General features: G+C 36.2%; 1 protein-coding gene across 29 annotated transcripts in view; it reads left to right on the top strand.

Moving 5' to 3' along the window:
* SLMAP (sarcolemma associated protein) overlaps positions 1–19,845 on the top strand; it is a 76,428-nt gene that overhangs the window by 40,768 nt on the left and 15,815 nt on the right. For 5 of the 29 annotated variants that reach the window (XM_085072656.1, XM_085072657.1, XM_085072672.1 and 2 more), the window contains exons 7-17: positions 502–597; positions 877–948; positions 1,639–1,779; positions 2,413–2,550; positions 3,397–3,565; positions 3,651–3,701; positions 4,202–4,252; positions 7,232–7,294; positions 12,881–12,937; positions 16,350–16,433; positions 16,693–16,752. In XM_085072656.1, the coding sequence (XP_084928782.1) occupies positions 502–597; positions 877–948; positions 1,639–1,779; positions 2,413–2,550; positions 3,397–3,565; positions 3,651–3,701; positions 4,202–4,252; positions 7,232–7,294; positions 12,881–12,937; positions 16,350–16,433; positions 16,693–16,752 (982 nt within the window). The remainder of the gene's footprint in view (positions 1–501; positions 598–876; positions 949–1,638; positions 1,780–2,412; positions 2,551–3,396; positions 3,566–3,650; positions 3,702–4,201; positions 4,253–7,231; positions 7,295–12,880; positions 12,938–16,349; positions 16,434–16,692; positions 16,753–19,845) is intronic. The other 24 variants (XM_085072663.1, XM_085072662.1, XM_085072679.1 and 21 more) reach the window with 19 other exon arrangements.

Raw genomic sequence — 19,845 nt, 5'->3', positions numbered from 1 at the left:
CTCCAATCTGTTCACTCTCCATATCCTGGAGTTGTTAACAACGACGCTCTTCTATCTTCCTGTTATAAACCAAAATTCAAACAAAAATAGTTGTTCTTGCTTGGCATTTTTCTTTTGTGACCTCATTTGAGGATGAACAGCTCATTGCATGGGAGCTGCCAAGCTGCCTTTTGGTGTCTGCAGTTCTGTTACTCAAATTATTGACAAGACAAAGTGTCTTTAAGTCTTGGAAAGAAAAACAGTGTGTCCTCAGCATGTGCAACATATGCATGAAAAATGAAGGTTTGAGGAACCTGAGGTTATAGGATAGCATTTTCTAATTAAACTATCCAAATAAATGTGTGGATGGATAAAATGGAATGGGCTTATTAAGGTTTTGAAGAAGTGACAGTGTTTGCTACTCACATTTCCTTTTTTTGTTGTGTTTTGGAATCTCTTCTGTTGCTTCTGATTTCCTGAGCTGTTCTAGCTGAACTGACTGGTGCCCTGCTCTCTTCACAGGAAGCCTTACATCGGGAACAAATGTTGGAACAGAAGCTGGCAACCCTTCAGCGACTACTTGCTGTCACACAAGAGGCTTCAGATACTAGTTGGCAGGTATCTGCAGGCATTCTTTTCCTTATGGACTGAACTATGCAGTGCCATATAAATTTTAGCTATTAATGGGGTAAAAAAGCAGCAGAAATAATAAGAACTTTATGGTGGTTCTCCAGGACTGTGCAAAAGTCAACATTTAATAAATCTAGTGGTTGTGTACCAGTTTGAAATAGCTGTTAGCAGTAAGTACTAAAAAAAAATTCAGGTCTTTAAAGCAGAACTCCATTGGCTCTACACTAAGCACATGATAATTCTAAGGTGATACTTCTTTTCTTCTAGGCTTTAATAGATGAAGACAGGCTGCTATCAAGACTAGAGGTTATGGGAAATCAGTTACAGGCTTGTTCAAAGGTAAGTAGTTCACTTGAAGTCGAATGGTAGGAATGCTGAAAGGCAACTCTTTTCAAGTGTTTTGAAAGTAGCTAGTTGTAGGAAAGCATTTGAAATGTAAACTTTCCAAAATGAGCCTGTGCAGTTCTGATAATCTGAGCAGCAGAAAAACTGTAGATCTGCTCTGTAATTCAAAGCACCTCAATAAGTGGCTGTTGTTTTCATTGCCCATGTCCTGTCTGATATGCAGTTACAAGCATGAGCTGTTCTGATTGTTGTTTAGGCCACCTGTGCCTGCCTTGGATTTTAATTTTTATTTTATTTCTATTTACTCTCAACTGTACATTCTAAGAATTTCTTCTGCAGGTCAAGTTTAAGGTCTTTCCTCTTGCACCTGGCAGGTTTTTGTTTTGTCCAATTGTAGGTCTCCTAGGCTTGACATTTTCTTAGCTGTACTCAAAAAAAAAACCCATCATTTTTCTGGAATCAAAGCTGACCATTGAATGTGTGCAACTATACATAACTTCAAAAAATAACTTGTTTACACCCAGTCATGTCAAGAATCTTTGATCACTGACTTGTATGTAACATTTTCTCATCTATCAGAAATGGCTAAACATTTTTAATAGAACAGGCTTTATCACAATGTAATTTATTTAATGAGCAAAATAGTAATTTATATTCTGTCTTTGAATTATCTTATATGTGCAGAATCAAACAGAAGACAGTATACGAAAAGAACTTATAGCATTACAGGAAGACAAACACAACTATGAGACAACAGCCAAAGAGTCCCTGAGGCGGGTCCTTCAGGAGAAAATTGAAGTGGTCAGAAAATTGTCTGAAGTGGAGGTATTGAAGTTTGATGCCTAGTCTGGAAATGCTGAAATAGTTGTAACTGCTGCTGTTTAGATCCCTGTTTTGTTGCTGTAATATGCTGGTATCTGTTGTACTCTGACACTTGCAGGATGTTTAGTAGTGTTTGTTTCTCCTGTTGGACAGGACTAAGATTGTTAAACAGTTAATGAGAAACTGTTCTTTCAGCTCCTCCCTTTTCTGCCTGGTTTCAAAATTCATGAAGCTGTCTTAGAAAAGTTACTGTGTGTGGGACATACATGAGGGGAAAATGACGTAACATGCATTTAAAAAAATGCTGGAAGACCTTGTTTAAATTGTAGAATTTATGGAAACCTATGCTTCACCACTTGTACAAAGTACACTTTACAATGAGCTTTTACAATTAAAGTGTTGGACACTTTCTTCAAATAAGATTTCTGTCCCTATAATATCTCTCATTACTCTCTTTTCATTTATTTTCTTTACTTTTATCATTATTTGCTATATTCCCTTGGTCAAGAAGTCTCATAAGACTAGTTGGTATCCTGTGCATATATACTGTTTGGAAAAAATAGATCATCTGCTGTGTTTGGTAGTTTGTTGTCTGTCTTTTGTTATTATTTAGTGCATAATAATTCTGTCTTGCAGCGGAGTTTGAGTAATACAGAAGATGAATGTACACACCTGAAAGAAATGAATGAACGGACTCAGGAAGAATTAAGGGAATTAGCTAATAAGTACAACGGAGCTGTAAATGAAATTAAAGATCTTTCTGACAAGCTAAAGGTAATGACAGAACTTCATCTGACCAAGGATAGAGTTGTGATGAACAAATAATACATTTAATTTCTAATGTAGCAAACAAAAAAGGTTAAGAAACTTTAGTTAAACAGGATGTTAACAATAGAAAGATGCCTAGCATCTTTAACATATTCTTTAAGTTTAGTTTTAATGCAATTGAAACTGTCATCAGTGAAGTAGCTTCCTAAAAAGCTTTCCTCTTCATTCACTTTGAAAGTTACCATATTTTTGGAGCTGAAATATATTATAGTATAAAATGATGTGTAGTGTAAAACTTTATATCCAGCTGCTTTTGTACAGACAATTTGAAAACGAAACATCTTAAAGAGGAATGAAAACTAGAATTAGAAATAAATTTGCATTTCACGTTGCCTCTGTGCAATTACAAACATAAGAAGTCCACCACATAGTAATAATATGGCTCATCTTCCATCTTGGTGTCAGGTTTGTTATTAAACTAAATGTCTAAGTATATTAATATTTAAGGTCCTTTATACTAGAGAACAGAATAATCACTTTATGATAAAGCCTTTTCTCCAAGAGTCTCCAATCTAGTTAAATAGGAGTTGTGGAGGAGGAAGGTCATGGTGTTACCTCTGGAGACCTGACATAGTTGTTGCATTTGTCTTGGATAAATACTGGAATTGGAACCTAGGTTCCTAGTTCAGCACCTCACAGAAATTTTTCTTTCCAAATTAAAATGTTTAATTGCTGGTCTTGAGGCAGTTGGTTTCCCAGTAATGAGTTCATCATTGTTTTGAGGGAGGAGACTGTTTGAAACTTTCGATTAATTTAGATTTGTTTGGGAATTTTTAAAATCTTTTTGAGCAGCTAGCAGAAGGAAGACAAGAAGAAATCCAACAGAAAGGACTTGCTGAGAAAAAGGAATTGCAGCATAAAATAGATGAAATGGAAGAAAGAGAGCAAGAGCTTCAAGCAAAAATAGAAGCTTTGCAGGCTGATAACGACTTCACCAATGAGCGACTGACTGCTTTACAAGGTTAGTCACTAGCGGGGAAGAAACTTTGATTATTTGTTTTTCTTTTAATCTGTGAAATACCTTTTTCTTGGACTTCTGTTTACAGTACGGTTAGAACACCTTCAAGAGAAAACTCTTAAAGAACACAACAGCTTAGGTAGGTGCGATCAGTTTCTTGTTTCGAGCTGGTTTCCGGATTTGCTGTTCAGTTCCTTTTGCTGTACTGCTCTGTGCTCTCGGTGTCTGGCAGTCCTGATCCCAGTTAGCCCAGCGGAGAGCTCTCCGGGGTGGTGGTGCCGTGCCGGGGCAGGGCCGGCAGAGGGCGCTGCTGTTGCGGGTGTTCGCTCTGGCCCGGAGCCCGCGGCTGGGAGGGGCCTCAGAGCCATTCCCTTTTAAACACTTTTTTATGTATAAACACACATTTATGTATGCAGTAGGCAGTAATTCTGTGGAGTTAGTAACCTCTGATGCGTTTGAACAAACAGCAACGTGATCTGTAGTAGGAAACACATCAAACTTTGCCTGGTTTGTCTGATTAGGTGCTTGTGAGGAGGTGGTGTGAAAAGCCAGGTACATCTCAAAATGCTGTGTTTATAAAGAAACAAAACCCAAAACATTTTTCTTGGTTCCAAAAATAATGCCCTTTCTTAATCCTAGGCATACAAGTTGACGACTTCATACCTAAAATTAATGGGAGCACAGAGAAAGGTAGTGTATCTGAAGGCTACCTTTTGTCTTATGGTTGATGTTTGAAGATGAACAAATTCAAAATGTTCTCTAAAGTTTTTGCATTGAATAATACTCTCTTTGAAAATGAATTTGTCCACTCCTGACCAGCATTTATATTTGCTTATGCTTCCAGTCACAGTGTTTTTAGAAAGTTCTGTAAAATACTACTAAATCACTTTGGAGGTTGTCTTTTTTTAATTTTTTGTTTGTTTGTTTTGGTGGGCTGTCACTGGAATCTGTAGACATCTACTGAATGAATGATGCCTGGCTTGTGACACAAGAAAGTGGAGAACTCATTGACTGTTTTTCCTTTTAATTTTCCCTTGTGACACACAGGCATACAGTATTTTTCTAGTAAAGTTGGGTATGCTAAGTAAAGTCAGCAAAACCTATTTTTTTTGGTAACTTTAATATGAAAAATGTGAGTATATAAAATTTATAAATAGTGGAAACTAACTTTTTAAAACTCAGGAGTGTTTTTATGGGAAACAGGAATTAAAACAGATTGAACTAAGTGACAGGGTTTTTTAAAGGCCAGTTACTTAAAGCCAAATATTTTAGTTCATGTGTCTTAACATATGCGTGGATTTTTTTGAGTAAAATTGTCTAATATCCCATACAGCAAAGAGTATTCCTGTTATGATTCCAAATTGTTTAATTGGCTGAGATATATTTGTCCCCTTATGTCAATCTTATTTTTTTCCTAGATGTAGCTTGCCTCTGCAATTTGAGGAATGGTGGCAGTATTAGTATGAAGGTTCAGGGACCTCTATAGAGAACTCTTGGTTTTAAGTAATGTTCACAGTGTTTAAGGCTTACTGTATTTGTAACAGAATTTTAAAGCTCCATATGCCTATTTGTAAGTTACATGGTTCTTAGCTAGGAAGATCAGCAGCAAAATCAGAAGTTGTTCATGACATAATCTCATGGGTAGTCCTTATTGGCAGCAGGAGGAGAGACCTGTTAAACATGCACAGGAACTGTACCAAAACCTTCCCTCAATCTAAGAGTACTGCTTGCTATTAAGTGTCTTAGCCTTTTAGGCACTTAGCTGGGGTGCACACTGAGGTTTTGGATTGCATGAGAGTCAATGTCATCTGAATGGATGCATGACAAGATAGATTCCTCCCTCCTATTAGTGACAGTGCAACTTGTGCTTAAAGTTTTCCTGGAAGTTTTAGGAAGCTGTTTGCCAAGTTATTTTTCTTTGAGTACAGACAACATATAACTGCTCATTCAAATTGTCTTTCTGTGTGTTTATACAATCTATCACCTTTTTTTGTCATGCACATACCGTGCTATTTCATTATTCTGCATTTTAGTGTAGTTTTTTATTCTGTCAGTGGTACCCCATTTTCTGCATCTCCGCCTTACCTGATCCATCCCCATTTCTCTGGCATTTTACAGCTTGCTGCCCTGTGTTCTCTTCATGACAGTCTGTGCCTTTCTGCATCTTCCGGTCCCTTATGTAGCCCTTGTATGACAGATGGGCAGTTATTTGCTCTGCCAGATTTTGGATTTCGTTCCCTTAAAAGCAGCAGGAGACAGTTACTGCTGGGTTTTTGGTTTGGTGGTTTTTGGGTTTTTTTTCTTCTGTGTTAGTTTTGCATTATTTTAGAAGAGCTAAGAATTTTGGGTTTATAATGCAGATTGAGCAATTTTGGGAACGAAGGAGGAAAACTGTAAAACCATGTTAAATCAGTATGCTTTTTAAAATTCCTTTTGTCTCTCTCTTTCTCTCTCAAGACTTCAGGTCAAGTCCTCAAAGTGTGTGCACAAGCACACTACGTGGCCATGACAAGAATAATGATTTTACATTACTTTTTTCTGTGGCTGTAGCAGTCAAGAGCTGTATTCAGAGTAGAAGATCAAAGAATTCATGTTATAGCCTCTGTACAGGCTTTTCATTAAAAAGTGTGTTCAGAGGATGATGGTTAGGCATTCTTTTTCTCTCATAGCACTTATGGAAAAGCCAGTACAGAAGAGAGGAACTTATTTGTGCATCAAGCCCCTGATAAAAGTTGTGTAGAACTAAGTTGTTTCAAAAAGTGGTATTTTTCCCAGTGAGTTGCACCACACCTGGCTTCCATCTTTAAATTTTTTGAGCCATATATTACCTAAAGAGGGATACAAGAAATTTGTATAGAGTCACATAGAGAACCAGGTAAAAATGGGGAGGGGGGAAAGGCAAGTTTAAATTTGAAAAATGAACTCTATAGCCATGGTGCTGTTTTTTAAAGGCTCTGTCCTTGTGGGTTAAAAAAAGTTTACTTTCTAGACTAACTTTGAAATATAGTAAAGCTTAGTATTGTGGCTGAGCTGATGTCAGAGCTAATGATTGAACAATTTGGTTAGAATGTATCACATTGTCCAGGTTTGTGCTAATGACAGCCTTTTCAGACTCTGGATTCTTGGTCAAAGAATTTTTGAGGTTCTTAGGAAGTGTTTCCACCTTGACAAGATGCAGGATTCTGATGGAGTTGGGAGCAGAACAAGGACTTGAGTAAATTGGGGATGGAGCTCAGTTTTAGGAACTCTGCTGTAGAACTGTCTTTTCAAAGTGAAACTGTTTAAAAAGTGTAGGGATATATTCAACAACACTTTTAAAATAGAGGGTGTTAGATATGAAAAATGAACATGAAGACTAATGAAAAACTTAGAAAATACCCTTTTAAAGCTAAAAAATACGCTAAAGAATATAGGTTTAAAATGTTTCTTTTGAAAATGCAGTTGAAGTACTTCTTTCTTCTGATCAGCTCAAAAGAGTAATCTATTTCCTAGTATCACTCAGACATCATTTCAATTTTATGTTTTGTCTGTTTGCATATTAACTCAGATTTCAAAAGTCCATTGTGAATACACTGTGACAAATGTTGTTAATATGCCTTTCAAATTCTTTGTTGCATCAATTTGAAAATGATAAGAAGATATAAACTGAAGTGTTTCTTTCTCTACTAGAGCACTTTCTTTCAAAGAGTGGAGGGGACTGCACTTTTATTCATCAATTCATAGAATGTCAGAGTGAGTACAAGAGTGTTCACATTTGCTTTAAAAACAACAGAAAACCCAGAAAAGGTGGATAAAACAAGAATTTTCACTACTATTTAATTTTTCTGTAGTAGCAGAAATTTTCTAGGTGTAGAATTGTGACATGGTGGTATTAAGCAGATACCTGGTAGAAGCAGTAATAGGATATCTTTGCTCTTGCAAAGTGATGATCACATTGTTTCTTCTTATCAGTTCATCCCTTATTGTGCCCTGACCAACAGAAGGGTGATGATACTGCCACATGATGTTTAAAACTGAGTGTAATTTTTCACCTGTTCCAAATTAAGTTGAAAGCCTAACACTGTCAGCTTAACCAAACATCAGGCAGCAGCAGGACAGAGATAAGGTGCCTTTCGTGTATCTATCATTTATCTGATAATTAAAGGCCTTATATGTTCTCCAAATTAGTTGTAACAAAGAACAAAAAGGAAAACAAGTCCATGGTTTGTATGTGGAAATCCAAGAGACTGTTTTAAGAAAAACAGAAAATAAATGTGCAGTACCAGTCTTTAGCAAGAGATGTTATGCTGGAATGTGAAAGATGTTTTTCAGAGCAAATGGCTTTTGAAAATGAGTAATGAAACAGCACTGTCTGCACATAATTAAAGTGAAACCAAAGGTGTTAATGCTTTTTTTTCTTGGTAGGCAAAATGTATTAGAATGAAGAGAGCAAAGTGGTATTAAGCTTAAAAAAACCTGCTTTTTTAAAACTTCAGAGTTTATGGAAATTATGTACCTAAAGTTGAGCAGAGGTGCATTTAGAAGCAGAAATAAGACAGTATCTTTTTTTGACACTATGCCCATTGGACGCTTTCCTCTCAAATTTTCATGAGGAAGTGTAGCAGACTTGTTTGACTTTACTGCTTGTGATCCAGATTGCAGTTTTATAAACCAAATCATGTGATACTGCTAACGTTTGTCTAAGAAAATTGAAACTTTATTTATTTGAAAAATGTTTATTTTAAAAAATTAATGACTGGTAGCTGTCTTCTGTCAGGCTGCAGTTTAAAATAATTCTAAATTTTGCAGAGATCTTGTATGAATCATTTTTGTTCAGTATGTAAAAATGAAGTTAAATATTTGAGTAAACACTTTTTTTTTGTCTAGACTGAGCATGAAGAGCTCACGGTGTGATGTTCAAATACAAATTGGTTGCCTGTTTTCATTGTTTGGATGTTAGCTTAACCTTTTGGCAAACCTTTGATTAGTAGCCCTTCTGCAAATTAAATGTGACCAGTCTTGTTACTATTGAGAAGGAAAAGTGATCAACAGTATCTAGTAAAAGATTCTAAGATGTGATAGAAGTACTATTAAGACTGAAATAAAAACAGTGTAGTTATGCCTATCCTTTCTTGAGACATTGAAAGCTACAGAGTGAAGACACTGCAAGGCCTTGACTGCCTCACTTTTAAAGGAATGAATGTCAGTTCAAACGGGTTCAGTATTTTGCATTTTACAAGTTTTTACTCTCACATCAAGAAAAATTCCAGCTCATTGGCTCTTGTACTTCTTGGACTGAAAGTTTGCCTTTCGGACATTCAAATTTGTTTAGTCAGGCCTCACAATATCATCAGGTTAAAAACTGCAGGATCTATTATTTTCCTTTTGTATGTAAATGCTGCCCTTCAGTCCTACTCCTGTTCTTTGCTCTGTGTAGCATCAAGGGTTGGGAACTCCTGGGGAGAAAAGTTACTGTTCCAGAGATTGTCAGGAGCTGGAGTTTTAAGGCACCCAGCAAATAGTGTAGAACAATATCATAAAGATTCGCAGTATAGAGAAAGAATATAAAGTTCATCATGTGGTAGTACGTTGGGGTTTTACCCAGAGGTTCAAGTATTCAAAGGAGCAGGTTTATTACTTAAACAATAATAACACAATAAAAATCCCAGTAACCAGATGGTTTGTAAAATCCAGTTTCTGTAGTTTTTTAAAGATATTTTGTAATTATTTTTTAAGCACAACGCGCTCACAAATCATCGATAAAGTGTCCCGATTTGTAACATCTGTGGACTGTTACAAAATCCAGCTCTGAATGATCTGGGAAGTCTGTTACTTTCTGATCATTACATCAGTTCACTTGTTGCTCATTCCATAGCTTTTTTTTTTCAGTAACCACTGGTGAAAAACAGTGATATCAACAGCAAAAGTCATGGTGCTTCTTTTTGATTAGTACATTATTAGCAAAAATGTGATGATGTATAGACCAAAGTGAAATTTGTTGCCCTGCTAGCTTCCTGTCTTTCACTCCAATCTAACCCTTCTTTATTTGTGTCCTTATTTTTCCTCTTAGTTTGTGATTTTTGCATTTGGTTTTAAATGCAAGTCAACTTTTTTTTCTTTTCACCAAGCTGATTTTTTCAAATTTATTAATAGTAGTTTTTGGATGGATAGAATGGTTATTTTTAACTTTTCCTTTGACCTGCAGGTGTCAAGTAAAGTTAAAGCAGTTTAATATTACTTTTTTCAGATGGTTGGAAATTTGTGTGTTGAGGGCCAGGTTTTTTATTGGTTTTCAAACCTGGCCTACTTCAAAGACTATTTTGATGCCAAAATATAAATGTAGAGGGGCCATGTTACCTAAGTGATAATTGTAACGTTAACAGATCTTAGCTGTTACATTGCACATAGTGATAGGCAACCTAAATCGAAAATGGAGTTCTTAAATTGAAAATACAGGAAATGCCTAAAAACCTAAAGGAAAGCCAGCTTTAAGCTGCATTCATCAGCAAAAGGAAATGTCAATTATCTTAAAGATGAACTGAAAGCTTAACGTCATAACACATTGTGTCAGTAAAAACATTAGTTATATGTATCTCTCTCCTTTCTGCTAAGTGGTCACTAGATAGCACTACAGCTAAAATTCTTTTGGGCTGGAAATTAAAGATAGGATCCTCACCCTAATTTATATTTTGGTAGCCAAGATTGCTTGTCTTGATTCAGGGAAAACACTAATTGATTTGAAAATAAGTCAGGTATATGAAGTTTTCTGAAATAGTAAAATGAAAAAAATGCAGAGATTTGAAAGAGATATTTTAAAGACAGTATCTCTTTATCTTTTACTTTCTGATTGTTGTCTGGATTCTTCCATTTTTAGTGACTAGGATAGTAACAGTGAAAAATAAGATTCTATGTAGTTCAGTGATACCAACATCCAATTTTCTGTCTATTATCTAAATACACACCAGCATGCTGAAATAAACTATTTTTTTGTTGGCTTATGCCATATACTAATGGTAGCATTCTTGCAACAGAGAAGGTTCATTTGTTCTGGAAGTCAGGAGAGGTGTCAGTCACCAAGTGAAAAACATGGGCTGTGCCAGCTTTGGTCAGGCTGGGCAAAGGGACTCGTGTGCTGCTGCTCAAGGTCTTGGCTGAATAGTGCCAAGGAGACACCTTTTGTACAAATGGTGAAATCAGTAATGGGCACTAGGAAACAGTAAGCCAGTGAAAAAATGAAAAAAAAAAAAAAAATCCAACCAAGTCTGCAGCTTCTTTTAGTCATGGGAATGGAGAGTAAAGAACTGCTGCAAAAGTTTGTTTGGAAAACGTGTCAAGAAGGGTAGTTTCTGGTTTGTATTGTAATTATTTGGGATTTAGCACTTACTGAATTGTGAGAGCTAGAAGATCCATCAATTCATAATGCTAGGTTTTCTTCTGTAAGCTGATTATAGAAGCCTATTTTAAGCTAGCAGTCTAGCATAGATGAGGTGTTACCCCTTCAGATCAAGCAGTTCATAGCCACTTGTTTTTGCATTCAGCTGATTTTTTTCAGATCTACAGGGAGAATTCGTCAGCTCTTTTCTTGCTGCCTTTCCTTCCACCCCTCTTCCAGCCACAGCTGAGTTCTGGAATAATTATATACAAAGACTTTTGTTTAGATTTATTTTGAAATGGAAGAGGACTCATGATATCTATCACTCGAACTCCTGACTTGTGGCTGCCAGTAACTTGATTCCCTCCACGGTGCCTTCCTCAGTCTAGGCACAGTCATTCTCACCAGCTCTGAGGAACTTGAGGCTGTTCTGAACTTGGATGATGAGTGATCTCCTACAGTTGCTTGAGACCTAAAGCCAGTTCTGAAAATCCACTGTGCTGTTCCATGTATTTCTGGAACAGTATTAGTAAAAGGTTACAGTAATGCAGGACAATATTTTTAGATAAAAGGTGGAGGGAACATCTCTTTTAGACTGGTTTATCTGACTGTGGGGAGGCAAGAGGATAGGATAACCTCTTGGCCATACAAACAGTATTTCAGACCTCAGGGCTTTTTGTCTGAAAGGTTGTCTGCCATCTAGGGTTGTTAAAGATAGCTTCTCCCAGATCCTGTCCTGCATCTGTCCTTAGATTGCCATAGTTGCAGCAGCATGCCATCAGAGGAGTAGAGGGAAGAGTTAATCTTCAGAGATACTTGAAGCTGGAAATGATGAGGAAAGTTCTTTTCTTTTTAATTAAAAATTTGAAGAGGATTTACTGTCCTCCAGCTTCCTTGCTATGAACTCTCCTATTCGTGCTGTTCATTCAGTCTTCTCTGTGTTTGTTACCCGTTAACAGCACATGGAGTTATCCAGCAAACTGTGTTCCTGCCTGGTTATCAGGGATCTGGCAGGGGGAGCACGGAGGGGAGGCAGAGGCAGCTTCAAGCCTAATGTTTCAGGGGCTATTAACAGCTTTCAACATGGTCTCAGTGGCAAAATCTACTGCATAGAAGTTGAGGATGTGATCTGTAAGATGGGACCCTCAATAATTCTGTGTTGGCATCACTTCCCAAGGAATGGGAAAAAATGAAATCTCATCTGAAAAAAGAAATCAATTATTCAATAGTTCTTTTAGTGTCTTTGAGTAATCCAGTCCTGTTCTTCCCTTCGTGTTTTTGTTTACCTTCATGTCCTAGCAGGAGTTAGCAATCTAGTCTCAAATTCCACTGCTAAGGTTTTTGCACCTGACGCACATGAGTAGACTTCCCTAAAGTAGACTTGATATAAAACCTCCATTTTTCATGAACTTGACTGTGATGCATTTCTAGTTTTGTGGGGGTTTGTGCAGCTCTCCTGAAAGACTTAACTGAAGAAAGGCTGTCTCCATGTACCTTTCACAGGCACTATTAAAAGCAATTGTGATGCGGAGGGGACTTCTCTATTGCTGTTTTACTGTGGTGTTATTTCCACATTTCTCCGGTGTTGGGTTGATGTCTATTTCAGGCAATCAGCTCTTCAAATTCCTTTTTTGATAGCTAAACTTGAGTAATGCGTTAGTTATTTACTGATTCTGATTAGATTTTTTTTAAGTACATAAAATTAATTTTTCTAAAGTCTCATTAGTGAACTGCAGCATTATGTAAGTTAATAAGGAGAAATCATTATGCACTGTATCACAAAGTTCTGGTAAGCTTGTGTGCTCTGTTTCATTATTCCATGCCAGAATAAAGTTTTTGTTCAAGCCTGAGTAGGAAGTAATATTATCAGCTTTTAATTTGGTCATGGAATGTACTCTACGTAGATGCGTGCAGGGAAAAGCTGGTTAAATTTGAGCTTGGAAAGTAACACTTATTTTGTTTGGCAGACAAGATCATAGATGAAGGACATCTAACCAAAGTGGAAGAAACAAAGCTTTTGAAAGGTTAGACTTCTGGATTATTTAACTGTTTTTGAAGCATGCTTTTCCTGTCACTCAGTGCATGTTCTGTGTTAAGCTAGCAGTTTGAGATTTGATTGAATACGCATTTGAGGAGAAATTCAATAAAGGGGAGGGAAATTGTTTGCTGAATTCTACTCCAAATACTATTGTAGGGTAAAAAGATCTAATGGAAACCATTTTTGCAGATTGAGTGCATGAAATGCTATTCTCAGTATTGACTGAGTTCTTACCTGAAAATGCATTCTAAAAGAATTTAAAATACAGTAATTTTTGTAAATTCAATTCAAGCTTTATTGCCTGCATGAATTCCAAAAAGGATTTTGGTTTTATTATAGGGCTACATAGAAATAATGTTTGGTGTCATTTTAAGTTTTAAATAATACATTAATTTGTCTATTTTCTCACTTATACCCTCATAACTTTAAAATAAGTATTAACCTCCTAAATGTGTCTTTTCTGAGTAAAATATATCTGTGCATCTCTAACTCTTCTCTAATGTATAAAGCAAGTTAAATTAAGGGAGCTAATTAGAAAAGACTTATCTTGTCCAGGAACGATTATCCTTACCTTGCAGTGCTGAAGTCAGGAATGTTACAAAGTGTGGAGGTCAATACTTCCCATGTGTCTAATAATGTAAGATTGTTTGGACTTGTAGGCTCACTCGTCTCTTGCAGCTTTTTATGGATGTCTAGACACACTACCTCATTTCTTTACCCTCTGTCCTTCTGCAAAGTGTTGTTGCATTGAAAAAATGTTAGCTTGTTCAAAGGTCCAGTGTTTTAGAGGCATTTTAATTTATCTTCCCTTCATGCATGGAATGGCACCTTTAACTCCTTTCTGTATGTGAGGAAGCTATAGACAAGGTGCCATATTTGGCAAAAGAATGCATACAATAAATGTAACGTAACACTTGCATACTCCTTCCATTGCAAAGCCCCGAGCTATTTTTAGTGTTTGGTAATATATTCTAACTCATCAAGTATGATGTCAACACATTTTAATATACTTCATCACTTTGGCTATATTTATTCAGCTCAGTTTTATTATGGGAAATAGGAACAACTGCTGTGATATAATATAGTACAGGAAGGAGCTTTGTGCTTATGACTGTAGTTCCAGAATAGAAAGCAGGTTTCTAATAATTTCTCTTTTTGACTTCTGCTGTTTCGCATGTAGAACTAGTGCATCTTTCTTCTGGTGCCTAATCGTTTGTGCCTTGTTTCAGAGGGAGGAGGACAGGAGGGAGGAAGAAGCTGGTGCACCAAGGGTGGGTGGGAGGGAAGTATATAAGGGGGAGCTATGTGAGAGAAAATTAATGCAGTGGTTGGAGCTTGCACTGTTCCTCCCATTTTACACAGAGCAGGAAAGCATTATTTCCATGGATGCCCAGATATGGTAAAGTTAGTTGGATATGGATCTTGCTCAGCTTAGTGCTTCTGGACCGGCTACTAATAAAAGTGACATGGGTGAGGCTTTTAGGTTATACTTTTCTTAATCCTTTAGAAAGAATGTATTACTTGGTTTAGTAATTACTACAGTTTCAATGACAATCCTGTGAGTTTGGTTCTGTATGATAATGTAAAATGTTTTGATTTGTAATATCTTTAGATATTCATTAAAAACCTTATTCCTAAAAATGAGAAAGAACCCTTTTTTGTTTTAGCAAAGAACCACCCCCAAAAGTTAAGTTTTTAACTACAGCAGTCATTATGAACTTTGAAGTCTGCTGAAATCATGGTAGTTGTGTTTGGAATAGCTGCCAGGTCTGAACCTCTAGTGTGCTTTAACTGTACAGGTGCTTTTCCTCTTCCTCCTCTCCAGTGATTTCAGTTGCATTAGGATGGAAAGAATCTCTTCATCAGCTGCTTTGTTTGTACTTGCTGCCTTCTGTTTCATGTACAAGTGGATATTATTCTGGCACAGAGTGATAGAAAACTGTTCATGGTAGAGGAAGGAAAATTTGGGGTTTTTTCCTGGTAACTTGTCCGTGTTCTGTCATGTTGATTTCCCCATGTAGTAGGTGCACAGGTTGTCTCTAGTTTCCACTTTTTTTGTTTTGGGGGAATTTAGTTCTGTGTATTCTCTTGTTATTTTAAAAGATGTCTCATTACTCCTTTGGTTTTTACTTATTTTCGTACACTAACCCTGTTGGTATAACACTATTTATTTATTGATGTGCTTCTTTCTTCCCATGTCCTGCTATTTCATTGTTGCATGCACATTATCTCTATGTGGTGAAATTATTTGTGTTCACTGTCCTTTTTTGCATGAATGGTAGAAGTAAAGTCTGTGTACTGGGAATGCTGTATTCATCCCTTTTTATATAATATCTCTGCCTGGAACTTGAGACTCAGAGGAAGCCTCTGTGTTAATCTGCAGGTGGGCAGCAGTGCTGTCAAAGCAAGGCTCTGAATAGGCAGCCAAGAAGGATATTTTGCTTAACCTCACCTGCATGTTGGTGACAGTTCCTTGCTGACAGACCTGCTGGATTAGCTCACACCAGAGATGGTGTGTCCTTCTTTTATGGACCCATCAACACTAAACTGGAATCGTTATTTAAGAAAAAAATTTTAAAATATATTTCAGTTACATATAATATTTAGGCTTTGAGTCGGGGTGATACTGTGTGGGAAAGGGATGCACTGGTATAATTAAATCCCCTCATCTTCTGAAAATATGTGGTCTCTGCTGAAAATCTAGAACTGGGGAAAAAAACCCCAACAACAACAAACCAGCAAACAACAACAACAAAAAAACCCTGTGTGGCTTCACTAAGCCATAATAAATTCACTAATTCCATAATAAAGTACGGAATTACATATGAACAGATATTTCATGGGGTTTTTTTTTTTTGGTGGAAAGAACATATACTGCTTTCTCTTAATACAATTTAAACTGAAAATTCATTCTAGAAATTAGTCTATTGATTTATATTGCTGTGATTCTTAAATGGTTCACTCTACACTTCTTTTGAACAATACACTATGTACAAGACTTGTTATTTTATTTGTCCAAAATACTAAAGCACAGTTTTATTCTTAACAGCAATTTCTTTCTTACTTGCTACAGTATCTGCATTGTTCTAGTTTTCTTTTCTTACTTGTTTGCTGATTGAATCAGCTTTTGCCCAGTTCCAGCTGGCAAGAACACAGCATTAACCCAAGTTCAAGCTGTGCACGAGGCAGTTGCATCCCGTATTAGAGGCTAGGCTGGGTTAATGACTCCAGGGATGCGGAATCCATTTTAGCCCAGACTTGCAAAGAAATAAGCAACCACCAGGTTTTTAACTGTTTCTTGAACCAAGCTGTTTTCTACTGACATTTAGTTTGGTGTATAGGAGAAATTATGAACAAAGCATTTATTGATTGTAGTTGCTTTTCCCTGTCTCTTGCAGAGAATCAAGCACGAGTCAAAGAATCGAACGATTTGTCTGATACCCTTAGCCCAAGCAAGGAGAAAAGCAGCGACGACACTACAGGTAAGAGTTTAACTGAGATTTCTCTAACTTCTAATTAGTTTGAAGTAAATCTAATTAATCGTGAACTTTTTCTTAGAAGAATGGAGTGTATTATGCAGAGTCAGATACAAGCTTAGAGCAGTGTTATCTGTTTCGTGGTTTCATAATTAACTCTTGTAAATTGAGAAGAACATAAAAGCTTCTCTCCATGTAAAGAATGTGTCTATGAGAACTGTCTGCAGTCTGCCTGCTCTCTGAAAGGTGTGGGGTTTTTTTTTAGATGCTCAAATGGATGACCAAGATCTAAATGAACCTATTGCTAAAGTAGCTCTTCTAAAAGGTAAAGAAATTTACTTTTGCCACCTTAGATACATAATCTGTATATGTAGTCTTTTTACCTCCCTGGTTTTTATCAAATGTGCATTGAAGTAAAATGCTGAAATTCAAAGATTTTAATAATGTAGTATGGAAGAGTTAAATTTAAATATCAGTAATGACACCTTTGGGTGATGTGATATAAAAGCACACTTTAGAGTGTTGCTATAGAAATAATCTGTGTATAAAGGTAATCTCTGCACTCACCAATGCTCTGCTAGGAATTTACATGTTATAACTTCGACTTGAGAAGTAGAGTCAGCACACGTTTAAGACTGATAGCTGTGGGGAGGAGGTATTCTTCCATCACTGACATTTTTCAAGCATTGTCAAATTTTACTTGCAAAGCTTCCATCACTGTCAGAAATGCTTCTGTTGGTTTGCAGCTGATGGGTTAATCAAAACAAGATTTTAGATTTTTTTTTAACACAATCAAGATTTGAAGTTTGTGTTGTAGCTGAATTTAGAATGTTGGTGAGGCTTAGCTTTGAGCTTCATTGCTATCAAAGTAAAATTTCTTATTGTTTTTTGCACTGAAGGTATGTACTTAAAACTTAATTAGGAAACTGATATTTACATATTCATTAGCTGAAAATTAATTAGTTGTTACATTTAGCCTACTGAAAATAATGTTAGGCTTTTTGTACAATTAGACACTTGATAAGATCTTAAAATTATGCTCCTATTGGGATCACAAGTAAAAAGAATGTCACAGTTCATTGTGATTCAGAAGGACAGGAAACCATAATGGAATGTAGGAGACCTGTAAAAGAGCTTTTTTCTGCAGTTGTTTACACTCCCTAATTTTACGACAGAAAGGCTTCCAAAAATTGCACAAATTACTTTTGCTGTTTGGCAACATGTATAAAATGGAGTTTGATATTTCCCTGTGGACATCAGTTCAGCAGTGCAGTTTAGAAAGGAGTGTTTGAGATACTGAGCATGTTCCATTTGGGGTTTGCTCTGATATCTGCAAATAATAAGAAGTATATTCAGTGACTTCCTATGCTAGAAGGTAGAATTTGATAATGTTGTTTGTACTGATTTTGATAGTCTTATTTCTGGTTATAAAATTGAGGTTGGCAGCAACTTTTCTCTTCCTCTTGAGGCTATTTATGGGCATTCCTATTTCGCTCTCACGAAACCATTAAAAAATATCTGTGCAATGAATCATTTGCCCTTTTAATTTTTATGAAGAGCCTATAAACCAACAGTTTTGTTTGAGTTTTTTTCAGAGAGCTACTTCATGTGCCTGACTTTGCCCTAAAAAGGATCTTATTTGCCACAGAAAGTTTTTCAAGTGGACTTGTCATACAATTAAGGAAGAGTGAGAACATTTCTGTTTGGAATGCGGAAACGGCCGCTGGAAAAGGCAGCGGTCTTGTTGGAATTTACAAAACAAATTAATGGAACAAGAAAATTATGAGACTTCTAATTGCTGTAGTTTCCTCCAAGTATTTTTCATCAACATTTTTGAGTACATTCAGAATTTGATTCAACTTCCTACAAGTCAGAATCTGTCAGGGAGGGGAAGGGGGAAAGCTGTCACAGATTAATTAGCTTTGTTTTTTTCCCCCATGAGGTAAATGACTTTATTAACCATTCATAACAGTTCCCTGGACACTTCTGGTTAAACAGGCTGTTTGTGACTACTTACTGCAAAGTTAAGGATAGGTAAAGGTTAAACAGATGAAAAGAAACTATAAATGTCATTGGAAGGTTGGTAATCTTGTTCTTACCAATGTCCCTGTCTTTTCATTTTAACTACAAGACTGATCCATGGAATCTTAGTAGGAAGTGTTTTCAGCTGAGGGTTTGTTGAATAGTGGTAATTTATATAAGAAATTTTGAAAATCAGTAGTGGTCTGTTGGCTCAGAAGGTTTGGGAACTGTTGTTTTATGTCAGAATAGCCAGATACTTTATTTTAAATATATGATGCAATTTCCTTCATGTGGATCTTATGAAGCTAAAAAAACCCCAGGTTTTTAATTGTTTTGTCTGACTTCGCCTGACTACCCTGAAAATTGTCTTCTGAATACCCTGAGAAATCCTGCAAACTTCTGAAAGTGAACTTTCAGAAGGGAGGCTTGAAGAAATACCAGGCTGCTCATAAAGTTGCTTCCACAGGCCAGGCACATACAGATAAGGGATCAGTTAAGACCACAGCCTATGTGTGGTTCTGTATTATCTCTTTATAGATTTTTTTAAAATTAAAATTGTTTAAAAAAGCTTTTTTTAAACAATTAGGATTAGGATATTTGCCTAATCCAATTTTAAAAAAGCTTTTAAATGATTTTTAGATTACCATTAGAGTAAATGTTAAGGGAAGCCTCACTGTACTTGTGTGGGAAACAAAGTGATATTATTTGAGAACATTTCTTGTTGATCACAAACAAACTGATCACAGAATAAAATTTTCCATAAGGTAGAAAAAATTGAGGGTTCTCAAACTGCTGTATTTGACCTTTTCTTTTTTATTTAATTTTTTCTGGCACCTGGTTGTAATTAGTGATAACTCCTTAGCCTTCTCTGAGAACAGTTAGTGATGATGTGAATTTGCTTCTTAAGGGAACTGATTGTAAGAATGATATTTACTCATTTTATTATTTATAAATAGGGCAATCCTACTTACTGAAGAATTCCTTTTCAAAACTAGAATTAGCACAAAGATTGTATTTGCTTTGAACTAAAAGACAAAGAAATTTTCGGTTGGAGTAAGACTAAAAAGCTAATATTTTTTTGTGCTTATGTTTCTTGGTTTTTGATTTAGAACCATGTCAGGCACATGGAAATTCCCCTTTTATGTTGAAGTAGGAAAGAATTTTTACCTTGAGTGTGCCTTTGCTAAACAGATTATGTTGTCCCTTAAACTGAGACTCTTGTCTCCTTTGAAGCAGTACTGTCTTGTCTCCTTTGAAGCAGTACTTTGAAGCAATACTTCTATGATGTATGCTTTCATTGACTAAAAAACACCACAAAGTTCATTTAGGGTGTCTGTTGTTGGATTTGGGACACTGCTTCTTTATCAGGCATGATTTGAGCATAATTTGTCAACTT

The sequence above is a fragment of the Lichenostomus cassidix genome, chromosome 12 (genome assembly GCF_008360975.1).
Source record: "Lichenostomus cassidix isolate B80296 chromosome 12, HeHo_3.0, whole genome shotgun sequence".
NCBI lineage: Eukaryota > Metazoa > Chordata > Aves > Passeriformes > Meliphagidae > Lichenostomus > Lichenostomus cassidix.
This window is presented reverse-complemented; position numbering and strand designations above follow the sequence as displayed.